Below are 22999 nucleotides of genomic sequence, written 5' to 3'. Positions count from 1 at the left end.
TAAATTGTAACTTTTCGAAGTTTAAATTAAACCAACAGCTTACTATGACGATATTTTGTATGTTAGCCATTGAATTGTTTAGGTAATATCTTGAAATGTATGTCAATACAGAGGACTTGGCCTCCGAAAATTATATTCTTTAAGGTGTCGGAGTTAAGCCAACATAAGTCGGAAATGCTTATTTAAGAAACGCTGACACTAAAATTTAATATCCATACATTAAATATAAGAAAAAGTTAAAAAAAAAAATATTTAACATGACTATCAACATCATGAACGAAGCTTACAGGGCTGGACAAAGAAAAATCCTTCTTCCCATAAGTTCTTCGACATTATTCTGATCTTCTTGTGTCCACATTTAGATAGGTACCTATTTAAGCATTGGTTCTATCCTTAAATGTTTTTCATTTCAATTCTGTTTAAGTTTGTACGAATTAAGACCTTTAAATAGTTTTTTTTTTTCTTTAATTACTTCATTACCAGTTATGGTTATGCTAAAACTTAATCCATCAAAAGGTTCCTACCTCCTTGTTCCTACAAATAAACTGATATTTGAACTAATCTAAAAGACATCAACCTGTTCTTGTGGTTTTTGTGTTACAAACAATTCGCACCCACTTAATCTCATCATAAGAAATTATATCTATCTACCTAAATTACGACAATCCTTAATCCTTAAGGTCAAACATTTTTGAACCAAGCAAAATATCCTAAATTCAACAATTTACCATCTCTTTTTATTCTGGGGAAAAAATCACACATTGGCTACGAATTTCTTCTTAAGTATCTAATGATTGTTCTGAGAACACAGATAGAGTGTACAAACGACGATGACGACAGCAAGGAGTTAAAAGTCCAATATCGTTCACGACCTTTTTGAAACAAAACTCCCACCTGGCAACACTTCTTGTTTTTATCGGAAAACCTACACAGTGTTGTAGACAAAGAGAGCAATCATGCGACCGGCAAACAAAAATGGGTCCTTCTTCCCTTAAATTTCACAAACCGATACCGAACCCAAGACTAAAACCAAAACCAACAACAACAAGGCAAGGACACCCCACAAAAAAAAGGGCGAGAGAGCGACATCGAGGACGATGCGAATGCTACGAAGGTAAGTTTCGGGGAATGCGGGTTGATAAAGAGTAATGAAGGTTGTTCTTGTTTTTGTTGGTTGAACGGACCGATTGTTGGGTGGGTTTGGTAGGTTGCCGCCAGACAAAAAAATCTCTTCATTTTCAACCCCCTCCTGCCCACCCCCTTGAATGAAGCAAAATTCCGTATTTTATGTTATTTTATTATTTTTTTGGGAAAAAACACACTCAAAAAGGATTTAGAACCTTTCGAGAGGGTTGAACGAAAGTGTGAGACGAGAAGATGTGTCGTATAAAGTATACACTGGCAGTCGAGCCGGAGGGATCTGTTTTATTAGGTATTTGCCCCCACGCACCACAAGGCAACAATATAAGTAAAAGGGAAGCATAGTAAATATAAATATAAAAATAAAAATAATGTTCTTCTCCGACTTACCCAAACAAATAAATATAAATGCAAAAGTTTGCCACCGACCGAATAATCCTGATTATAGATAGATCCACGTTCCACGCCGCGCCGTGCCGACAAACGATGAACGACGACAAAAGCCCCGACGACGAGGATGAGGACGAGAACGAGGATAAGGACGAAGAAATAAAGATGAAACGGATAGGAATAGGAATACGTGTAGTCCTTATTATTATCCAAACTGGCAGAGATTTACTTGAGTGTGCGAACTGCGATGAAGGAAAACAAGTTTTAATCCTGAATCCACCCTTTTTCTCCAGCAAATGCACAACACAACCAGAGCCAGCGCCAGAGGAGTTTCTGTGATTTTATCCTTTAAATCGACTGATTCTGATTCCGATTGTGAATTTTCAAACTAAAAACTGCGGCGAAAGAAGACTGCAGACTTTAAACCGAAGACCGGAGACGGAGATAATAAAACTGATGACTATTGGAAAATGAAAATCGTAAAAAGGATTTTCTTTTCACATCAATTTCGAATTCAAGGGCTTTTCCTTTTCATTCACTGAGACTCGTAAGACTGCGAGACTAAACCCGAATCGTAATCGCTCTCGTACAACACACACGCCAAACGCACTTTTTCCCCCACAAATTGGCACAAATTTAGCAAATTGTGAAAAACTGCAATAAATTTTATTGAAAATTTTGGATTTCTTTTTTTATTATTATTTTATTTCACTCGACTTTCGCGAATACTTCTTTTTATTTTTCGCCGCACCACATACGCACACCCTGTGAATTCTTGCGGTACTTTTTGCTTAATGAATTTTCCGTTATAAACACTTTTTTTTTCTCACCAATCACACTTAAAATAGGAATTCCAATTCGATTAATTAAAATGTCACAACGTCGTGTTTGAATTTATTAAAACAATAAATAAATGAAAATTAGTTTGATTCAAAATTAAAAGAGTAGTCCTTTTCTTTTGGGTTGTTTTTCTTTATTATTATTTTTTATTTGTTATTAGCGCGCTACGAATCCAAACTCTCTTTAGACGAAAGAACACGAGACAACTTGGACCACTTCCATTTTTCAACTAACTCGCTGTTGTCGTTGTCTTCTTGTCTGACTGGCGCTGGTGGCGGTGTCGCGGCGCGTTGGTGAGTTTTCTTTTTGTGTTTTTCGTCGGTATTTGGTGATTTTGCTTGGGCGATTAGAATTTAGTTTCTTCTTTTTTCTTGTGTGTATTTGGTTGGGTAGCGGCGTCTTTTCATTCGCACAAATTGCTTTCTTCGTTGTTGATAATTTGAAATTGTTGAAAATTAAAAACGCAGCTGCTGCTGGCAATAGGATTGTTTGACAGATGGAACGAGTTAATGAGATAGGGATATGGGGAAAACGAAACAAAACAAAAATGGTTTTTCTGTACAGCGGTTGGTAGTGTCTTCTTTGCCGGATTCATACAGGGTGACAGTTTTATTATTTATACATTTTTGGAAAAACTATAAAATTTAATTTTGGTAAGTTTGGCAAATGTTCAAAGTGTACAAAGTTTTAAGTTTTTTATTTTTATTATAGTTTATTGTGATTGAAAAGCAATAAAAAAAATTACTTAATTGCCATAAACTTGATACTTGAGTAACGTCAAAAATGCAAAGAAAGAGCAATTTCTAAGTAAATTTGCACATTTTGCAAAGAAAAATAAATCTCATAAGTATCTTACACATAAAACTGGCACAACACTGATAACTGCCCATCGGTGTTTTCGAGTTTTGTAACACTTTTTTAAAATGATATTAACAAAAATATTTAGCGTGGTATAAAAGAATAAACTTCAACTAAAACTAAATAAATTTGATTTCAATATTTGTTTTTGTTCTCGACATTTTTAGTCGAAAGTCTAATTTTTTATCAATTTCAACATTATTTTCTACATAACATTATCCAACGTTAACAACAAAGTTATGCATGGAATGAATACATTTTTAAATTCAAAAAAGTATTTGAATCGAACATTAGTTTTTACAAATTTTGAGTATTATTACTTGTAAATTTTAAATTTTATTTTTCTAAAAGTTTTAATAGAAAACAGTTCTTAAGCCATAAGCTGATTCTATTTAAATCCGTTTTTAATTTAAAAAGTCTTGGTTAATTGTTAATTTTAAACACTCTTAAAACTCTTCTAACTAATGAAGGTTTTTAACGTGACATAGCGCATTTGCATGGGCATTGTGGTAGAAGATTCCATTAAAGATGGGGTGTCCCGAAATGAATAAGTTATATTTTAAAATGGAAAAAGAGTATTTTGATGCTTTAAATACTCTTGTTTTGTTGAAAAATCTATCAAGAGTATAGCAGGATCTTACACGAATAACAAAAACAATATCCGCAGTATGAATACTACCGATAAAAGTTGAAGTAGAATCTTACAACGGATGGGTTTTTGACATTTTTACGAGTCTCGAATGTATCTTATGTGATTTCGTTCTCAAATGTTGGTATGATTGATATTGCATTTGTATCTCGATGGCTGTGTTCGTTGAGTAGTTGTGCATTCAATCTGTTACTGTTATTTAGTTTTGTTAATGAAAATTGAATAACTGGGTTTATTTTGCAGGAGATAATAGAAAAAAGAGGCGACCCACACTTATAACTTCCCATCTTGTCTGTCGATTTGTCTTGCTTAAAAGTTTGTCTATATGTACTAGTATCAATTTTTACCAAATTTTCGTACTATTTTTTGTAGATTTTATTTTTTATGAAAAAACGGACTGTTGGATTTTTATATAAAAAGTACTGAACATCGAAAACAATGTTTTTTGTGAAATAAAATAAGTTTGAAGCCAATATTTCAAATTTTTGAAAAGACATTTGAGTCGAAAAACAATTTGTAACAACTTTTGTTAAATTTTTTTTAGGTTTTTAATTTTTTGTACAAAAACTGTCAATTCGATTTTTTTTTCAATATTTTACTGAATGTTTACAACAATAATTTTTGAAAGATAAAAGTAGCTTAAAGCCAATATCTACAGTTTTTGAAAAGATATTTGAATCGAAAATCAGTTTTTACTAACTTTTATAAATTTTTTTTAGGTTTTTATTTTTTGTAAGAAAACTGTCAATTTGATTTTTCTCAAAATTTGTTCTTATGTTGGTAACAACATTTCTCATAAGTAAAAATTATTAAGAAGCTATCCTCTCAAATTTTTGAACAGATATTTGAGTCGAAAATCATTTTTTACCAATTTTAATTTTTTGTAAAAAAAAACTCTCAAATCGATTTTTTCAAAATTTTACTGAATGTTGAATACAACAGTTTTTGAAAGATAAAAGTAAATTAAAGCCAATATCTCAAAGTTTTAAAAAGATATTTGAGTCGAAAATAAATTTTTACGAACTTTTATTAATTTTTTTTTTAGGTTTTTATTTTTTGTAAGAAAACTGTCAATTCGATTTTTCTCAAAATTTTTCAGAATGTTGAAAACAATATTTCTTATAAGATAAAATTAAACTGAAGCCTAAATTTCAAGTTTTTGAAAAAAATTTTTGAATCGATTTTCAATTTTTACCAACTTTGAGTAATGTTTTTTTTAGATTTTTATTTTTTATAAAAAAAATGCCAATTTGATATTTCTCAAAATTTTATCAGATGTAAAAAGCATTACTTTTCGTTGCACAAAATTGTTTTCGAGCTGAAATCATATTTTAGTCGTAAAAGTTTTGGAGGTGACAAATTTTTTTTTGATTTATAAAAAAAACCGTTAAATGAATTTTTTTTCAAAAAATATACTTCTTTGATATCACGTTACAGTATATTATACACAATTAAATTGAAGTCTCTAGCGTTTTTGGTTCGTAAGATATTTATGGTTAACCAAAATGTTCACCTTTTTTTCAAACTGCTATGGTAAAAAAACTACCCACGCAATTTTCTTGAGAGCCCTTTTTGCATCTTTCTGCCTTTTTATCTGTATAACAAAATTTATTTGATGTTGATATCTCTTTTGGTTCTTGAGCTATGGACAACGAAAAAAACGTCGCGAACGGACAAACGTACTAACGTACAAACATACGTACACACGCACGCACAGACATCTTTTTAAAAAATCTTTTATTTCGACTCTAGGGACCTTGAAACGTCGAGAAATGCCAAAATTTTCAGTTTGACAAATCGGACCCATTACAATAACCTCCTATGGAAAGTTAAAGATAATTAAGTTTTGCTATGTTTCTATCAAGAGTTTATCTCAGTTTAGATTAAATGCATCTACCGCACAAGAAGATTTAAAACTGATTAAGTTTGACAGCACTTTTAAAAATGCAAATGGTCATTCGATGTTTCTTATGAAGTACAAGTGGGATAGTTTGATTTGTGTTAAACAATGAAAAACATAATAGTTCAGCACCATATAAGAATATGCTACCTACTCAATGTGAATTTTTTTTTTAAATTTGATTAAAACAAAAATATATTTTTTGTACAAAAACATGCAAATAAACAGACCATAAAGCATTATCTGTTAAACCAATTCCTAAACACAGGTTTTTCTTCACAACTTTTTACTCGACTCCGATCCCCGGCCAGAATCGAGTCGAATAAAGATCATTTGAACTCGATTCAAGTATATGTACATATAATTGAGCTGAGCTTCAAACTTGCTTCAACACAACATGTTAATGTAGTAGTCTGCGGACAAACCCCTTCTTGAGGCTTTTATTTTATGTCAAATTGTTTGGTTAAAACTTTGAAATCGACTATCACATTTAACAGACGTATTTTCTTGATTTTGGTAGTCAACTATCAAAAATCAGCTTACACGATTTCACCCCTGTTAAGAATTTTGCTATTTTTTTTTGATAAATTATTCTGGCAAATATACAATTCTATCAACTTTCAAAAATATAAAACCGGACTACTGCGGATCGTTATGCTGGCAATTTCTCACTGTACTATATATGGAATACCAAAAAAACATGGCTAATGTAACACGAATAAACAGAACACGAATAAACTTATTTTCACACTCGCCTTTAAATTTAAAAAGAGGTTGGGATGCATCCCACTCTAATAACTTCCCATTGGACCCCGCTGAAAATTTTCAAATGGTTCTGTTTTTGCAAACAAGTAAATTTTTTTTTTATTGAGAGACATTATTGAAAGAGTAGATAGATACGCAATCCAAAACTAAAGTTTAAGTTTCTTAATGTAAAGATGTTGTTTGGAAGAGATAAATCAAAATATTTGTAAACAAAACACTGTATAGCATTAACAACAATATTTCTATGGCAAGAAACAATTTGAAAGTCAGTGACTTCTTTTATTCTCAAGATTTTTAACTCAAAATTTAATTTTTAGTACATACTTTTAGGTATGTTTTTGTTTCAGGTTTTTATTTTTATCTCAATTAGTAATAAATTTAAAAAATATCAAAAACAAATCTTGGTATAAGATACAAAAAAGTTGAAATCAATAGTCTTTTTTTTGTTGTCAGGATACTTGAGTCGAAAACCCATTTTTGTGAGCTCTTAGTTATTTTTGGAGGCTTATAGAAGAAAGTTCTATAATAAAAATTGTCAATCGAATTTTTCCCAAAACTATATAAATTCTCGTTACTCGTATCAACACAGTGTTTGGAGCAGAATCATACAATTTTAAAATTAATGCTCTCATTTGTTTTCGAGATATTTCGGCTTAAAATCATTTTGTACCAAATTTTAGTAATAAAGATTTTTATTTTTTATAAAAAAAAAATAAATTTGTTTAAATCAAAAAATATCATTGTTAAAAAAATGTTCTACATAATGAAGTAATTTTATACGCAGCAAAATTATTCCCAAAATATTTGAATCAAAAACCAATGTTTACCTATTTTTAGTGCTGTTGTACTGAAAAAAACCCGTTCATTTTATTTTTGACATTATATTATATAAAATTTATTTCAAGTCGCTAGCGTAATTGGTTGGGAGATATTTAAGGTCAACTTAAATGTTCACTTTTTTAATTGCCATAGTAAAAACGACCCACACAATTTTTTGTAAGGCCTTTCTGATTCGTTCTGTGTTATAATCTGTATAACAAAATGTATTTGAAGTTGATATCTCTAATGGTTCTTGAGATAAAATTAATAAAAATGGTATCGCTAACGTACGGACGTAACAGGTTATCCATTTGTGGTTTCAAAAGTATAGTGCTGGAGTTCGACTTCTGTCGAAATTAGTTTTTTAACCAATTTTTGATTTACGATGATGATTTTTGCTTAACTATAGAGCAAAGCATTAAAATTGTTAAAACCTACATCAAAATTGGTGATTCTGTCACAGCCACATATCGTGCTTTATAAGAGGATATTATTGTTTATATAATCGTCCAACTTCGTAAGCAATTGTCAAAATTGTGAAGAAATTTGAAGAGACTGGATTGGTTACAGATACTCTAAGGCCTGTCCATAATCGCTTTGCTCGTACCACTGAAAATATCGCTGCTGTAAGTGAAAGTGCTGCCGAAGACCCGATTGTGTCGATTCCTCGTTTCCAGGAACTAGGACTCTCTTATTGCACATCCATATAAAGTCCAGCTCACACAACAACTGAAGCCAACTGACCACTCATAACGTCGAAGATACGTCGAATGGGTGCTTCAACAACAAGCGCTGGACGGCGATTTTTCCAACAAAATGTTCTTCAGCGACGAAGCACATTTCGCACTCTGTGGTTATGTTATTAAACAAAATTGTCGTATTTTGGGCTCTGAGAATCCTCAAGTAAGTGAAGAGAGGTTTGGTGCGCTCTTTGGTCCGGAAGTTTGATTGGACCATACTTTTTCGAAAACGACGATGGAACGACTGTCCCCGTCAATTCGGAGAGTTATGGTCATATGATAACGATATGACTTGGAGGATGTGTGGTTTCAACTCAAGCAAATATGGCTTTCCTGGGAGCGTAATTCTTCGTCATGGCGATATCAACTGGCAACCAAGATCATGCGATTTGACTTCGATGGATTTTGTGGAGCTAGGAGAAAGACCGTGTTTATGCAGATAAAACTTTAACTCTTGAGCACTAAAAAAAAACGAACATTCGTCAAGTTATGGCTGAGATACTTTCCAATACGTGTCAAAAAGTGGTCGAAAATTACCTGAAAAGAATCGATGATTGCAACAATGCGCAATGTGTAGTATTTCACACATAATTTCAGCGTTCAAACTTTACAATGAAAGAAATATCATGAAAACAAATATTTAATATGTGTTTTATTAAAGTTTACTTTTAAAACCGCAAAATGGATAACCCTGTACAAAAGTTCGTACTCACGCACTCAGATATAAAAAATAAATAAATTCGTCCTATTGACTTACAATTCTCAATAGATTCTGTTGAGTAATGTTGTCAAGGATGGAGAAGACCTACAATTTTAAGCCGAATCCGAACGAAAGCACTTTTATGACAAGAAAATAGAGGATTTGTTAATTCTTCGTAAGAGGCAGTAATCGTGAAAAAGAACTTAGATGGCAAAGGCAAGCATGACAGTCTAATGCACTAAACATCACGCCACGGGTACCTATAAATTCTATGATCCTTAAAACGTCGAGAGATGTAAAAAATTTCAATTCAAAAAATCGAATCGATTAAAAATTTCCTTATAGCATAGAAGTCAAGAAAAATAGGCTTGTTTTTTAAATATCGACTTAAGCCTTAAATTTATGTAGCTGTGCTTGTAATATAGATGAGTTTTTATAGTACTAATGTGAGAATTGTACTTCAATTGGTCGTGAATTTTCATTTTGTAACATTGAACGAAAATTGAACGAAAAAAACTGTTATAATCTTTTTTGTCTTACAATATATACCAACTTTTTCCTTTTTTTCTTAAATATATTTTTCTGTGGGACATTTTGTCAAATCTCATCACTTAACTTTATTGAATTGTAATTAGTACAATCAAAAAAGATGCGACCCACACTGATAACTTCCCATCCCGTCTGTCGATTTGTTTTGCTTAAAAGTTTGTAGGATTTTGTGTTGAGAACATCTTATAATTACAAACAATATTTTTCATTTAAAGAAATAGTTTAGTTTGAAAATCTATTTTTTTTAAATAGATTTTAAAAACAAATGTTTACCTATTTTAGTAGCATTTTTAAAATTTTTACAAAATGGATGAATGAAATTAATTTGAGAGATATCAAGAACCGAACATCAATTTTTACCAAATTTGCATTTTTTTGAAAAGACGAACTTGGGGATTTTTATTAAAAAAAAACTACGGGGGACTCATTCCGTAAAATGATAATCGTTAGACGAAAGCTTTCGACGATAGTCTCACTTCACGTAAGACGATAATCGTCAAAGTGGTATCGTCAAAACGATAGCGTTTCCACGATAGCTAAGTAGGTATCGTCTGCTATAAATTTCCATTGATAACCCAGCAAATTGAAATAAAAATGTTTCGGTGTAGTTTAGTTTTATTACAATATGAAAATAAAAATTAAAATAAAACACAATTAATTCGGTTCCGAAGAAAATTAAGAGATGAATTGAATCTTCTATCTTTTCTAACCTATATGTATCATTTTTTGTATATACAAAACCTTAGTAATCTCTCTAAATTGTTGTTAAATAAATAAAACAATTGTAGTTTTCGAATTGTAAAAGAGGACTTTATAATGATATTGGAAACAATAAATTCGCCAGATGGTTGTCGTTCTACTTACATATGTAAATACCTTCAATATTAAAATTTGCTGTAGCTATTGAAACTTTTTGGGGCGGAGGAACATTGGTATATTCGACAGGCAATGATTTTAGTATCGCTCTTGTACAATGCAGTAATCCTAAGTAGTTAAACAAAATATATTTTTGAAGCCAAGTTATGTTCATTTTAAATAAAATGGAGTCTTATCTTCCTTCTCTTGCACAGCATTGGGTTTATTATTACAGCTGATTCACAAAAATATCAGACATGAAATAGACATTTTGATCTAATAGTTTTATCGTCGGCGGCAACAAATAAAAACACAAAAAGTAACAATAACAATAAACATCACAAAATAGTTGACATGTATACAGTTTTTGCAAATTTTCAAAATTTCCCAAAGACAGAAACGAAGTTTTATAACATTTTTAAGTTATTGAACACACATTATACTTCGTTGAGTTTATTTTGACATTTCAGTCATAGTATAAGAGTATTTAAAATATACTGAACGCTCTTATACTGATAAGGAATGACGAGACGATAGTGATAAAGTTACGTGAAGCAAAGTATTGACGACATCGTTAATGATAATCGTTGTGACGATTATCGTTTCGAAAATTACGAAAAGGGAAATATCGAAAAAAATTATTTGTGAAATAAAAAAAAGTTTGAAGACAATATTTTTAATTTTTGAAAAAGCTATTTGAGTCGAAAGTAAATTTTTACCAACTTTGACTAATAGTTTTTTTAAGTTTTTATTTTTTATAAAAAAACAGTCAATTTAATTTTCCTCAAAATTTTACCAGACGTTAAAAACACTATTTTTCGTTGTACAAAATTGTTTTGGCAGTAAAATCATTTTGTATTCGTAAAATTTTCGATGTGACAATTTTATTTTTCAGTTGATTTGATTTATAAAATAACCGTTCATTGGATTTTTTTTTCAAAAATATAGCTACTGGGTTGGTATTACGCTACAATATATAATAATACATTTAATTCAAGTTTCTAGCGTTATGAGTTCGTGAGATATTTAGGTTTAATCAAAATGTTCAACTTTTTTTAAAGTGCTATGGTAAAAAAACCACCCACGCAATTTTCTTGAGAGCCCTTTCTGCATTATTATCTGTATAACAAAATTTATTTGAAGTCGATATCCCTTCCGGTTCTTGAGCTATGGACGACGAAATAAATGTCGCACACAGAGACATCTTTGTAAAAATCTTTTATTTCGACTCTAGGGACCTTGAAACGTCGAGAAATGTTAAAATTATCAATTCGACAAATCGGACCCATTACAATAACTTCCTATGGAAAGTTAAAAAGAAGATTTTAACATATTTAAATGTGGTCAACAATAAGAAGTGTGTATTGTGTTGCAAATAACAATTTTTTTAAAAACATACACTTGGGCGTACAGTACGCGTACTTTTTGTGTTTACTTGAATGTTTGGCAATTGTTCTTTCTTGAGAAAACATACTTAATAAAAATGTTCTTTTTTCATTGTGAGTTTATTTGTAAAAAATAAAACTTAATCAACTTAAAAACGGATTTGATGTATATTTATTTATAACAACTTTCGTAAGATCGACCCTTTCACATGCAAACTTCGCTTAAAATCATTTTATTATATAAGTTCTTAAACAGCGAATTATCTCAAGAAATAGACCTGTCCTTATGGTTTGATACTTTTCGACTTCTTTTCGTTGAAGCACTGTGTTCGGCTGTGTTCATAAAGTGCAGTCGCAGATGCCATATGCCAGAAAACATATTTAATCATCAAATGCGTTTTTTTGTGATAGACGGGTTTCCTAGTCTACCACTAAAAGTAGCGGCCGTAAGGATTTTTTTGTATGAAATTACTTTCAATGTTACTGCAATTGCTCCTTCAAATTTCAAAGACAAAGTTTATTTACTGTAGCCTATGGCTTTAAGCCCCTCTAGTCTGCCGACCTTAAACAAGAAAAAACCTCAAGAAGATAATAAAGATATCAATGATACTCGTATATTTCAGTTTGTATTGGCTTACCCATTTCTTTGAATTAACAACTGGTTGTGTCTTGTGTTGCATGTAACGTTTAGATGAAGTTAATCAATGTACTTTTGCACCCTCACATAGTGCAACAACTGCTCCATAAAACTGGTGGTATAAGCATCAGTATATTCAGGTAACCAACTTTACACTTTTGAGTTAAGTGGTAGTGGCCAGCCGGCAAGCGAGATGATGCAGTAGTAGTTTAAGACAAGTTGTTTGCAGTTTCCTGTCCAACAACCCCTTCCATTTCAAAAGATGCACATTTGAATTACCATCGAAGAGATTCATATAAAAGTCGAATCCGAGTAAATCTGTAATTTTAGTTCGAGTTGTGTTAGCCATTTGGTCAGGTTATCTCTCAAGGGAAGACTCTACTGATTCATTCTTCAAAACAAGTGAAAGTGAATTTCTTTTGAATCGAGAAGAGTTGTGAACTCGTTACTTTATCGATGTGTTATACAATCTCATAATATAATATAAATTGTATTAAAGGAAATTATTGAGTGTTGTGAAATGAACTGTGTGGCAAAATAAGTTGTGTTTATTTGCATAATAAATTTAATTTCAATAAAGACTTTTAATTGAAACTTATATGTACCCGGAAGTTAACTTATTTATTTTTTATTGCGTAAGTTCAGTTTTCAAGTATGGTCAGTTGAACTGTTATAATTTTAAAAATAAAATTATTTAATAAATGTGAATAGGATATTTATATGTTATTTTTTAAATGATATTGTAAAAAAAAGCAAAAAGGAAGATATATTGAACTCTAACTAAAAAGTAATCTCGGGGGTCCTTCTTATGTAAAGAGTTATGCAGTTCAGATTTGAAAAATTCATTGGAATCGACATTTCCTTTGTCTCAGACATTTTTGGAGCATTATCTTGTTTAAGTTTAAATGTTAACGTCACTTATATAGTCATGTCTCTAAATTTTCGACTTTTATTATCTTTTGAAACGGGATCACAATATAGGTCTAAAAAACGTTTAAGATACATTTTTTCACGGTAAATCCATACCCGTGGCATAATGGTTAGTGCGTTTGACTGTCATGCGAGAGGTCTTGGGTTCGATCCCGCCTGTGCCACCTAAAGTTATTTGCACGGGTAATGCCTCTTGCGAGGAATTTACAAATTGTCCAAGAGTAAATTAGCAGTTCGGATTCGGCATATACAATGTAGGTCCCCTCAATCCCTGCAATTACTCGCATACAGGAATGGTTGAGTGTTGTAAGTCACTAGGCCCAAGTTCACAACGGAATATTGCGCCACCCAATTTATTTACTTATTTAAACCCATAACTTAAACGAATTAAAGTGTAAGCATTGCACTTGTAAGTTTCATGTGTCATGGCACTTGAGGTAAATAGTAAACAGAATCCTTCAAATCTGTGAGTGGGATGATTTTGTTCATTAGCAAAAGTAGCGACAAGGAGTTTTTGATGGAAATTCGTGTTCCTCGCATAGAAAGTTACTCAACAATAATACCGATTTCCAAATGTTATAATTTCGAATAGCGTTAAGTACCTAACGTGGATAGGTTATTTATAGAGCTAATATGCATTTGCTCGAGTATTAAAACTTTGACGTTTTATCTTTGTAAAAATTAAAATGTTCAAGAATAATTCAACTGACACCTTTTTTTAATAAAACACGAAAACCTGCAAACTTTTAAGCAAAACAAATAGACAGACGGGATGGGAAGTTATCAGTGTGGGTCGCACCCCAGCCTATTTTTGTTGTTTTATCTTATATGTATACATAATACATATTTGTTTTCCAATTATATATACACAATCTGCACAAATGTATTAGTCCATAGTTGCCTCGATACGCTTTTTCGAGCCCCTGCTGTACTATTTTTTTTTTTTTGCAAATCAATGGTTCGGTGAACTTGAAGGCCACAGTATTAGTTTTAAACAGCCTGTCTTTTGAAGAAACTCTTAATATTTTTGACCATTAATGTTTTCCGGCAACTTGAAGTGAATAATTTATGGTTCCATTCAGAATCTCAGCCCAATAAATGGTTTTAATCTGTCTTTTCTCCCGATAAGGATTTTTAGTAGCAAGGAGTGTGATTTCCGCTTTTTCACTTCTTTTTAACATCTTCCAATTTTTGTAATTCACTTAAAAATTTGCTTTATTTGTTGTTCTGGATTTTTTTAAAAATGAGTGTCAGTTTAATACATATCTAAACTACTTATGTCTAAACTCAAAATATGAGAAAATAAACTATTTACTCAAGATACTGTACAAAATAATACCTGTCTCAAACTTACTTTAGTTGCATTGTTTTTTTAAAAAAAGTTTACCATTAGGTCTTAGAGATTCTAATGTTACCTCACCTGAAACCTTGAAACCTCGTATAAGTCAAAATCTTAAGTGCAATTGGCATTTTAAAACATAAAGAAAGAATTCCACATTCTCGCAGTACGGCTAAAAAACGAACTTCTCTACAACATAGAATATAGTCCGTTAAAATAATGGTAAAAAGTGTGCGGCATTACCTTCAACGATGTTCGAAGTGAAGTTATTAAGTTAATTATGTCACAAATCTTACATAAACTTTCAAAATAAGCTTTTCTTTAAATACTTCCCAAAAAGCTTAAGTAAGTTGCTGGAGAGATGAGACAATTTGGCGAAAAGAAGCGGTAGCTGGTGCGCATGCTAAGAATATCGAGATGTTCAGTTTCATTAGAATGGTATGTATATCTCGCGTCGGGGACAAAACGGAGTTCTGTACATTATAAGTTGCAGACTTTAATACATCTAAAACAACTTTAAATTAATGATTTTAAATCCCAAGTATAAGGACTTTTTGAAACAAAAAGCCAGATTTCATCAATTTCCTTTAAAGTATCAAGTGCAATAATCTTACTGTATCTTTTTTTTGGATTATAGAACTTTAAAAAGGGATTTAACAAAGATGGTTTTTGTAAATTGACATGAAATTTTATTTATTCAAAAGATAGTTTTCTAATATTTATAAGTATGATTTCTGACATATGATCGCCAAGGCTGTCCGTGACATATTCTAATCTGGAGGTCCAATTTTCGAAGACATTTTTGAAACATTTGTGGCCGTGTATGGGCAATAACTTGGTTAATGTTGTATTCATAGTAGTCAATCGTTTGTAGCTTATCGGCTTAGACTAGTGACTTCACATATCCCCAACGAAAATTGTGATATCCTAAAAGTCAATTAACTAAACGTTTCCTTCACTAAATAAATTGTGGCACAAGCTGTGTGACATATTGGGCCATCTCGTTAAAACCACAGCTCGTGCAAAATTGATGAACGAATCTTTCCACAGCTGTCGCCATTAACCACAATGTCACAGGCCAGCATCGTCTTTAAAAGAAGTTAGGACCAATTACTCCACCAACCTTTAAAACACACCAAATTATAATAGCCGTATTGCTAAAGTGATTGGATCTGACCGAGTCCTGCCACATGACTATTGATCTGAGCTCTTTAGATTTTAAAACATTATTTGATTAATAATATTTCAATAAATTATTAATATATTATTTTCCTTATAGATTTTCTCGCAATGTTCTATACAGTAATATTCTTCTCTATCCTGATACTTCTCTTCCTGTTTTGGGATTGCAAGAAACCAGAAAATTTCCCTCCTGGACCACGATGGTATCCTATCGTTGGATGTGCACTTCAACTGTCCCAGCTGCGCCTTAAAACTGGTCTCTTCTGCCGAGTAATTGATGAACTGGTCAAAACTTTTGTCAACCCCTATGGAGTTTATGGATTGAAAATTGGCAAAGACCAAGTGGTGGTAGCCTACTATAAAAATGCCATCCAAGAAATGGGCTTCAATGAAGATCTTGATGGCCGTCCGGAGGGTCTATTCTATCGCACTCGAACCTTTAACTCCAAGAAAGGCATACTCTTAGCTGACGAAGGCTTTTGGGTGGAACAACGTCGATTTATAATTCGTCATCTTAAGGACTTTGGATTCACCCGTCGGGACATTATAATTTTTGTTCAAGAAGAAGCACAATATTTGGCTGATGATATACGAAAGAGAATCGATAAAGAAGGAGGAGGCAAAAGTGCAATTATTTACATGCAAGACCTGTTTCCTGTATTTGTACTAAATAGTTTATGGCGACTTATGGCTAGTAAGAGATACGATCGTGAAAGTGACGATGTTATGTCACTTCTGAATATGTTCTATGAACTTCTGAAGAACGTAGACATGATTGGATCTATGTTCAGTCAGTTTCCTTTTATGAGATATTTGGCTCCAGAATTCTCAGGATTTAATGGTTTTGTCGAGTCGCATCGTAGATTCTACGCGTTTCTTCGGCAAGAAGTCGAAGAACATCGTCAAACACTGAACCTTGATGCTCCACCAAGAGATCTAATGGATGCCTACTTGCAGGAGATAGCTAAACCAGGACACCCTGAGTCGTTTTCGGATGAACAACTGCTTTCGGTTTGTTTGGATCTGTTTTTGGCTGGATCGGAAACCACAAATAAAAGTTTGGGTTTTGCATTCCTCCAAATGGCAAAGAATCCAGAGATTCAAAAGAAAGCACAGTCGGAGTTGGATTCCGTTATTGGTCGTGAAAGGCAGCCATGTTGGGAAGATAAGCCCAAGTAAATTTAATTTGCTTTCCAAACAATTAGTTTGATTGTATTTTTTCAGCCTGCCATATTGCGAAGCAATTGTTTATGAAGCGTTGAGATTTTTCATGGGAAACACATTTGGCGTTCCACATCGAGCTTTAAAAGATACCAGACTTTGTGGATACCATATTCCAAAGGTATTTCATTTAGTCTAAATCTTAACTGGCTCATACTTAAGTCCAAGGTCATTTTCTTTTTTTCTTTTCGCAGGATACAATGGTTGTTGCTTGTTTTCGCGGTATGCTCATGAATTCCAAAGACTTTCCTGATCCTGAGAGATTTTGGCCTGATCGTTATTTTGTTGATGGCAAATTTAAGGCACCTGATTTTTCAGCTTTTGGTTATGGTCGACATCGGTGTATGGGCGAAATGTTAGGCAAACAAAATATTTTCTTTTTTGTGACGACACTTTTGCAGAGTTTTACATTTAAAATACCAAAAGGTGATCCAATTCCCAGCGATGAACCAATAGACGGAGTCACTGCTGGACCGCAATTGTTTAATGCTCTAGTTGAAGCTCGGTGTTAGATCCAAGAATATCGTTATTTTTAAGTCAGAATTAGGGAAAATAAATAAAGTTCTTATATATTAATATTTAAAAATGCTTTTCTTTGTACAAAATTAAATGTATTCAATTTCATTATCAGTGGTTATAAAAGATACTCTTCTACCGTTTTTGAATATGCATCAAATGCGTCAAAAATTGATGACGGTATTTTGTAGAGTAGTCAAAAACAAACATTATTTACTATCTGCAGCTTTTAAGGAGACCTGTTTAGGAAAAAAACAATGGATCTTTCGATCTACTAAACTCGTTTAATCAGTTAGAGCTAACTGAGTAGCGTTCACTAGGATCATTGTAGTAAAAGTCTCCAAGTTGGATTATTCGACTTTTTAACAGGACTGGACATGAAGATAGAAAGTCCTTACTTCCTCTTAATCCATGTAGATTCTGCAAAAATCGTTTGCAGGAGCTCCAAGTCGAAAAGCATGCCTTCCTATTAAGCAGTATCTTGTAAGAACTCCTATAACGGAGCTAATGTGAAATCTACCAACCGAAATTAGTTTTAGAGTTTATCATAAAGCAAATTAACTTGGTTGACCAACAAGTGGTCGTATTAGACCTTCTGTGGTTTGCTTTCTTCATAGTATCATGCCTTAGCCTACGTTACAAGTAGCTAGGGGTATACCGATGTTTGATTGGTTGCCAATCAGAGGTAGAGCTGCTCCATTTTTTTTAAAGTTCTGCTGCTTTGCAATTTCCTAATAAACTTGCAATTACTATACAAAACTTTGTAAGCCAAAATATTAAAAATAATCTAAAATTTGTGTTAAATTATTTATATCAATAGATTTTGAAAATAAAACGTTTAGAGTGACTGCTTTCCGTATTTAACGCTATTGGCGTTAAGTGGAGAGATTCAGATGAAACGAGAGGAAAATATTATTTTAATTCTCATAAGCAGCTTTTGGTGTAAGGGAGATAATTTATTCACCAGCCAAAATGTCAAAAAGGCACAACAATTATAGCAAAGTTTTAAAAGACCAGATTTTTCAAATTTGAATTATTTTCACATCTCTACACTAGCAAGTCTTAAAACCAGGGATTTTTTTTATAATTTACTTAATGGTTTGAGTATAAACTATTTAACATTTTCAAAGAGGAAATTTAATGGTGGTTGTTGAATTTGGTTAACAGAATTCATTACAAAAACCCCGACAAAAATTAAGAACAGTTTAATAACATTTTGAAATACTCGATAGTTTGACAAAGTAACGAGTGTAAATGTAACGATTATTGTTTATTGTTTAAATACAAATTTAAAAATACATTACTTTCACTTGGCAACAAACATTCTTAATAACATAACTAAGAACTTAAACAGTATGAGAGCAATGTCGCAAAATGTTAAACAATCTATTATTAAGGGTTTACCTATTAGTAAGTCTTTAAGTAATTTGATAAATAAAGGGTGGATGGCGCGAGATTTATATTTTTAGATTAAATTTAAAAACAATCTATTTAATATATGTATTGTTTTATTTGACATTCAACGACAGACTAATAAAGCTGATTTTAATTTTAGTTCATCCAAATGTCTTCCGTCGAGTTGCACATACTGTTCAAAACGGAGCCTCATGTTACGCGCCACAAGCTGCAGTAAACTTGATTCCATTGATTTCTCGACGAATGTTTTCTTTTATGTTCAGTAGAGTTCGGGGATTGTTGCTGTAAACTCTCTTTTGAGGTATAAAAAAATGTTTGCGCGAAACAAAATCGCTTTCTTTGAGTTCTTGAGCGATTTGAGTTTTGAATGAATGGAACTTTAAATTCTTTTTTTTTGGGAGTCCTTAAAGATCGACTGAGCCCTGGTCGTTCATAGCCAAAGCAGTTGCGCGAAATTTTGCTTCCACGAACGAATGAAATTCACACTCGGCCCATCACTTATTCGTCGTATACCAAAGTGTGAACAAAACTATCGACACGCAGTTAAGTACGAATCGTTATTCTTGAAAAATGCCTCGATTGTGAACGTGCAGTACCCGCTTGACCACCCTCCCCGCACCGCTTATTACTTTTTGAAATAATAGGAACATAAATCTGTCACAAGACACCCGGTTTACAAAGGGACTCCAAAATTTTAAACCTTTGGCTAACTAGTAAGTTACTAATTGCCAAACATGTCTAAAAAGTGACAGTTCGTGAAAATAAACAAAGCAAATATACGTTTAAACGGTCCTATTAATTGTAATTCCCCACCGTTGACTGCACCATTCCATCCGCTAGTCTATTGTACAGATGTCGTAATGGATTTAGCAAATTGCAAAAAGCTAAAGAAGCCATTCCGTGATTTTAACTTTAGCAAATTGTATAATGAAAAGTTAAAATCGTTTACAATTAGCTAAATCATCTTTTAGACTTTAGCATTCATTTTACTAAATCATTAAAAATTTTGCGTTTTTAAAAGGTTGTTTTGGGCGAGATGATTCAAAATTATTCAATAACTACATACACTGCCGCTCATCTGAATAGGTTCAATTTTTTTTCACCTTACTGTAAGAGTTTCTTCAAATATAATGCATTGATGTATTGTTTTTTATGCTTATATTGAAAGAGTATCATCATACGCTTAGTTATAGAAAAAAAACTTAGTCTGAGAACTTACCGTTATTATCTCATATAAGCTAGACCAATTTCACTCATAAAAACAACCATTATATATGGCTCATCTGAATAGGTTCAACGAATAAAAAGCAATTAAACAAGAGAATTGATTGTAATTTAATGATTTATTTTACACTTTTGTGTCAGTTGGAATGTATAACAATAAATTAGTAATGAGTATTCCCCCCTTTTTTTAAAATAGTTTCGTAAATTCGATTTGGAATAGAACTATACAAATTTACAATATTTTGAAGCGAAATTTCTGCCCAGGCTTTTTTAATACCTTCTATTAATGACTTTTTGTCTTCAAACTGTCTCCCTGACTCATATACTTTACGTGAAAGAAGTCCCCACACATTCTCTATTATATTCAGGTCAGGGGAGTATGGAGGCCACCCCAACATCTTCACATTTTGGCACTCGATCCACTGTTTTACCGCTCTCGCTGTATGAATAGGTGCATTGTCGTGTTGGAATGTCCATTGTATTGGTCCAAACAAGTCAGAAATCTGCGGGAAAGCCTTTTCTAGCACACCTTTGTAAGAGTTTGCATTCATTCTTGATGTAAGAAATTGGAGTTCAAAGGTCCCGTAGAACGAAATAGCTCCCCACACCATTACACTCCCTTCGCAGCTATGAAAACGGCTAAGATAATGCTCCTCCTTTCGTAAGTCATGAAAATAATAATTAAAGCCATCTGGCCCCTCTAAATTAAACTTTTTTTCGTCTGAGAAAACTACTTGTTGCCATTCACACTTCCACGACATGTAAGTTTTGCAAAACTGGAGACGAATTTTTTTTCGGGATTCGTTTAGCGGTGGTTTTTTTTTTAATTTCTTTCTTTTTAAATGTTTAGCACTTTTAATAACACGTTTTACCGTAGCCAAACTGCAATTTACACCGGTTTTTGCCTTAATTTTTGAAGCGGAGTCATGAGAATTGGAAGCGGCACGAATTATTGCACGTCTATCAGCTTTGGTAGTGGCTGTATAACTCCCCCCTTTCATGTTTTTTTCCATATGTTTCAATGTTTCGCAAAAACTGGCTCACCACATTTTGACTTCTGTTAATGTTTTTCGCTATACGCCTTTGATTTAAGCCCAACTCTCTAAAGGCTTTTATTTTCCCCTTTTCTTCCTCTGTTAAAGGTTTTCCGCGACCCATATTCAACGTTAACTAAAAAAAAATATCGGCAGACAAAATTAAAATGACGAATGAATCCCGATGTCCGATGCAACCAAACGCAAACTAAAGTTTTCGCCATTGAACCTATTCAGATGAGCCATATATAATGGTTGTTTTTATGAGTGAAATTGGTCTAGCTTATATGAGAGAATAACGGTAAGTTCTCAGACTAAGTTTTTTTTCTATAACTAAGCGTATGATGATACTCTTTCAATATAAGCATAAAAAACAATACATCAATGCATTATATTTGAAGAAACTCTTACAGTAGGGTGAAAAAAAATTGAACCTATTCAGATGAGCGGCAGTGGTTGTGTGTAGATGTCGTAGCATTTGCTGTGTGGCACGTAGCGCCGCGGGCCGCGCCGCGCCGGTCGTCCTGTTGGAAAGACATGTCATCTATCTCCATACGGTTCAATTTGGGAAATAAGAAATTGGTAATCATCGTTATGTAGCTTTCGCTGATGACGGTGACCGCCTTTTTAACGTCCTTTTCCAAAAAAGTACGAACCAATTACGAAGCCAAAATCCACACCAAAGGGTAACTTAACTTTTTGAGGATAGTTGCCCTGGTGAACCTCGCGTGGGTTGGTATCGTCCCATATACGGCAAACACATCCATTCACCCAAAAATGCGCCTAGTCAACCAAAAGTGGGGTCCTCTTCTAAACGATTCGAAGCCCAAACAGCGAAAGCGAACAAATAGCGCGGCGTTGTTCATAGTCATGAACTTTGAGCCCATGGGGCGCAAAATTGGCAAGTTGTAGTCTGCGAAAGGCCGAGTTCTTGTGCACGGCGAGGAATATACTACCTCGGGTTCTGATGTACACTTTCACGGACCGGGGCGATGTTCTCCGTCGATCTTATGTTCCTTGAACATAAGGGTTTTGGCTGATTTTTTTTTTACTGAGCCGATCGTCTCAAATTTGGCCACTAAACGTTGAAGAGTCGACTGTGAAGGGCCACTACTCCATTTTATCATTTAAACGTGCTGTTCAATCGAGTAACTTGCCATGATGATTTGGCTTAAACAACTGACAAATAAACAAAAGATTTGACAGATGTCAACAAAACAAAATGGCCGCTACGGGGCGCCAAAATCTACCCTAGCCAATCTAAAAAACTAATATTATACATATGCAAAAAGTTGTTTGATTTTGAACAGAGCTGTCAATTTTTAAGCTGCCATTTAATACAAGCCGTTGGTAAAATTAGCAATGCAAGTTTATTTTGTCAGCCATTTGGCTAACATCGTTTTTTTATTGTGTACCTTTTAATAAAATAAACATTAACTGATTTCTCTTAAAAAGTACTGCTTTTGTTTTTTTAATTAAAATCGGAAAACAATAAATATACGTTTTGTATGTTTTTTGTTCCTTTTCACTGGCCATTTATATATTAATTTTGTATTACCAGGGTGGGAATAGTCTCGATGAAAATGCTCTCGATTCTGGTTGTAAACGAATTAATTATTTAATTTAAATTAAATTTTATCAATTTGAAGTTTAATCTTCTCACTAAGTATTTCGCACTTTGATTTTTGGACTCTTGGACACTTTAAACTCTATAAAGAAATGAGTTTTTGGAAAACAGAATAATTCATTAATTACGTTTCTAACCCCTCGTGTTTTTGGGTTAAATTAATTTAAATCGAAGGAAATTGTTGAAGGAATGATTTAGAACTGTAATATCATACTTTTTTTTTGTTTAACAGAGCTCAAACCTTGTCCTTATTTAACTCCATATACACCTATCTAAATGTGTA

The 22999-nt window shown here is 32.8% G+C and overlaps 2 protein-coding genes across 12 annotated transcripts in view; one reads left to right on the top strand and one right to left on the bottom strand.

The window, feature by feature from the left end:
* LOC129952583 (putative mediator of RNA polymerase II transcription subunit 26) overlaps positions 1-2751 on the bottom strand; it is a 254982-nt gene extending 252231 nt beyond the window's left edge. For 2 of the 11 annotated variants that reach the window (XM_056065245.1, XM_056065246.1), the window contains exon 1: positions 1531-2751. The gene's annotated coding sequence lies outside the window, so the exon portion shown is untranslated. The remainder of the gene's footprint in view (positions 1-1530) is intronic. The other 9 variants (XM_056065241.1, XM_056065251.1, XM_056065248.1 and 6 more) reach the window with 7 other exon arrangements.
* A 13030-nt stretch (positions 2752-15781) lies between these two features.
* LOC129951093 (probable cytochrome P450 303a1) lies at positions 15782-17435 on the top strand. Its single transcript, XM_056063102.1, has 3 exons — positions 15782-16853; positions 16903-17020; positions 17094-17435. Exons 1-3 carry the CDS (start codon positions 15787-15789, stop codon positions 17409-17411), a joined length of 1503 nt encoding a protein of 500 aa, XP_055919077.1. The 5' UTR covers positions 15782-15786; the 3' UTR covers positions 17412-17435.
* Positions 17436-22999: the final 5564 nt, after the last annotated feature.

The sequence above is a fragment of the Eupeodes corollae genome, chromosome 3 (genome assembly GCF_945859685.1).
Source record: "Eupeodes corollae chromosome 3, idEupCoro1.1, whole genome shotgun sequence".
NCBI lineage: Eukaryota > Metazoa > Arthropoda > Insecta > Diptera > Syrphidae > Eupeodes > Eupeodes corollae.
The sequence above is the reverse complement of the archived record's forward strand: the minus strand, read 5'-3'. Positions and strand labels throughout refer to the sequence as shown.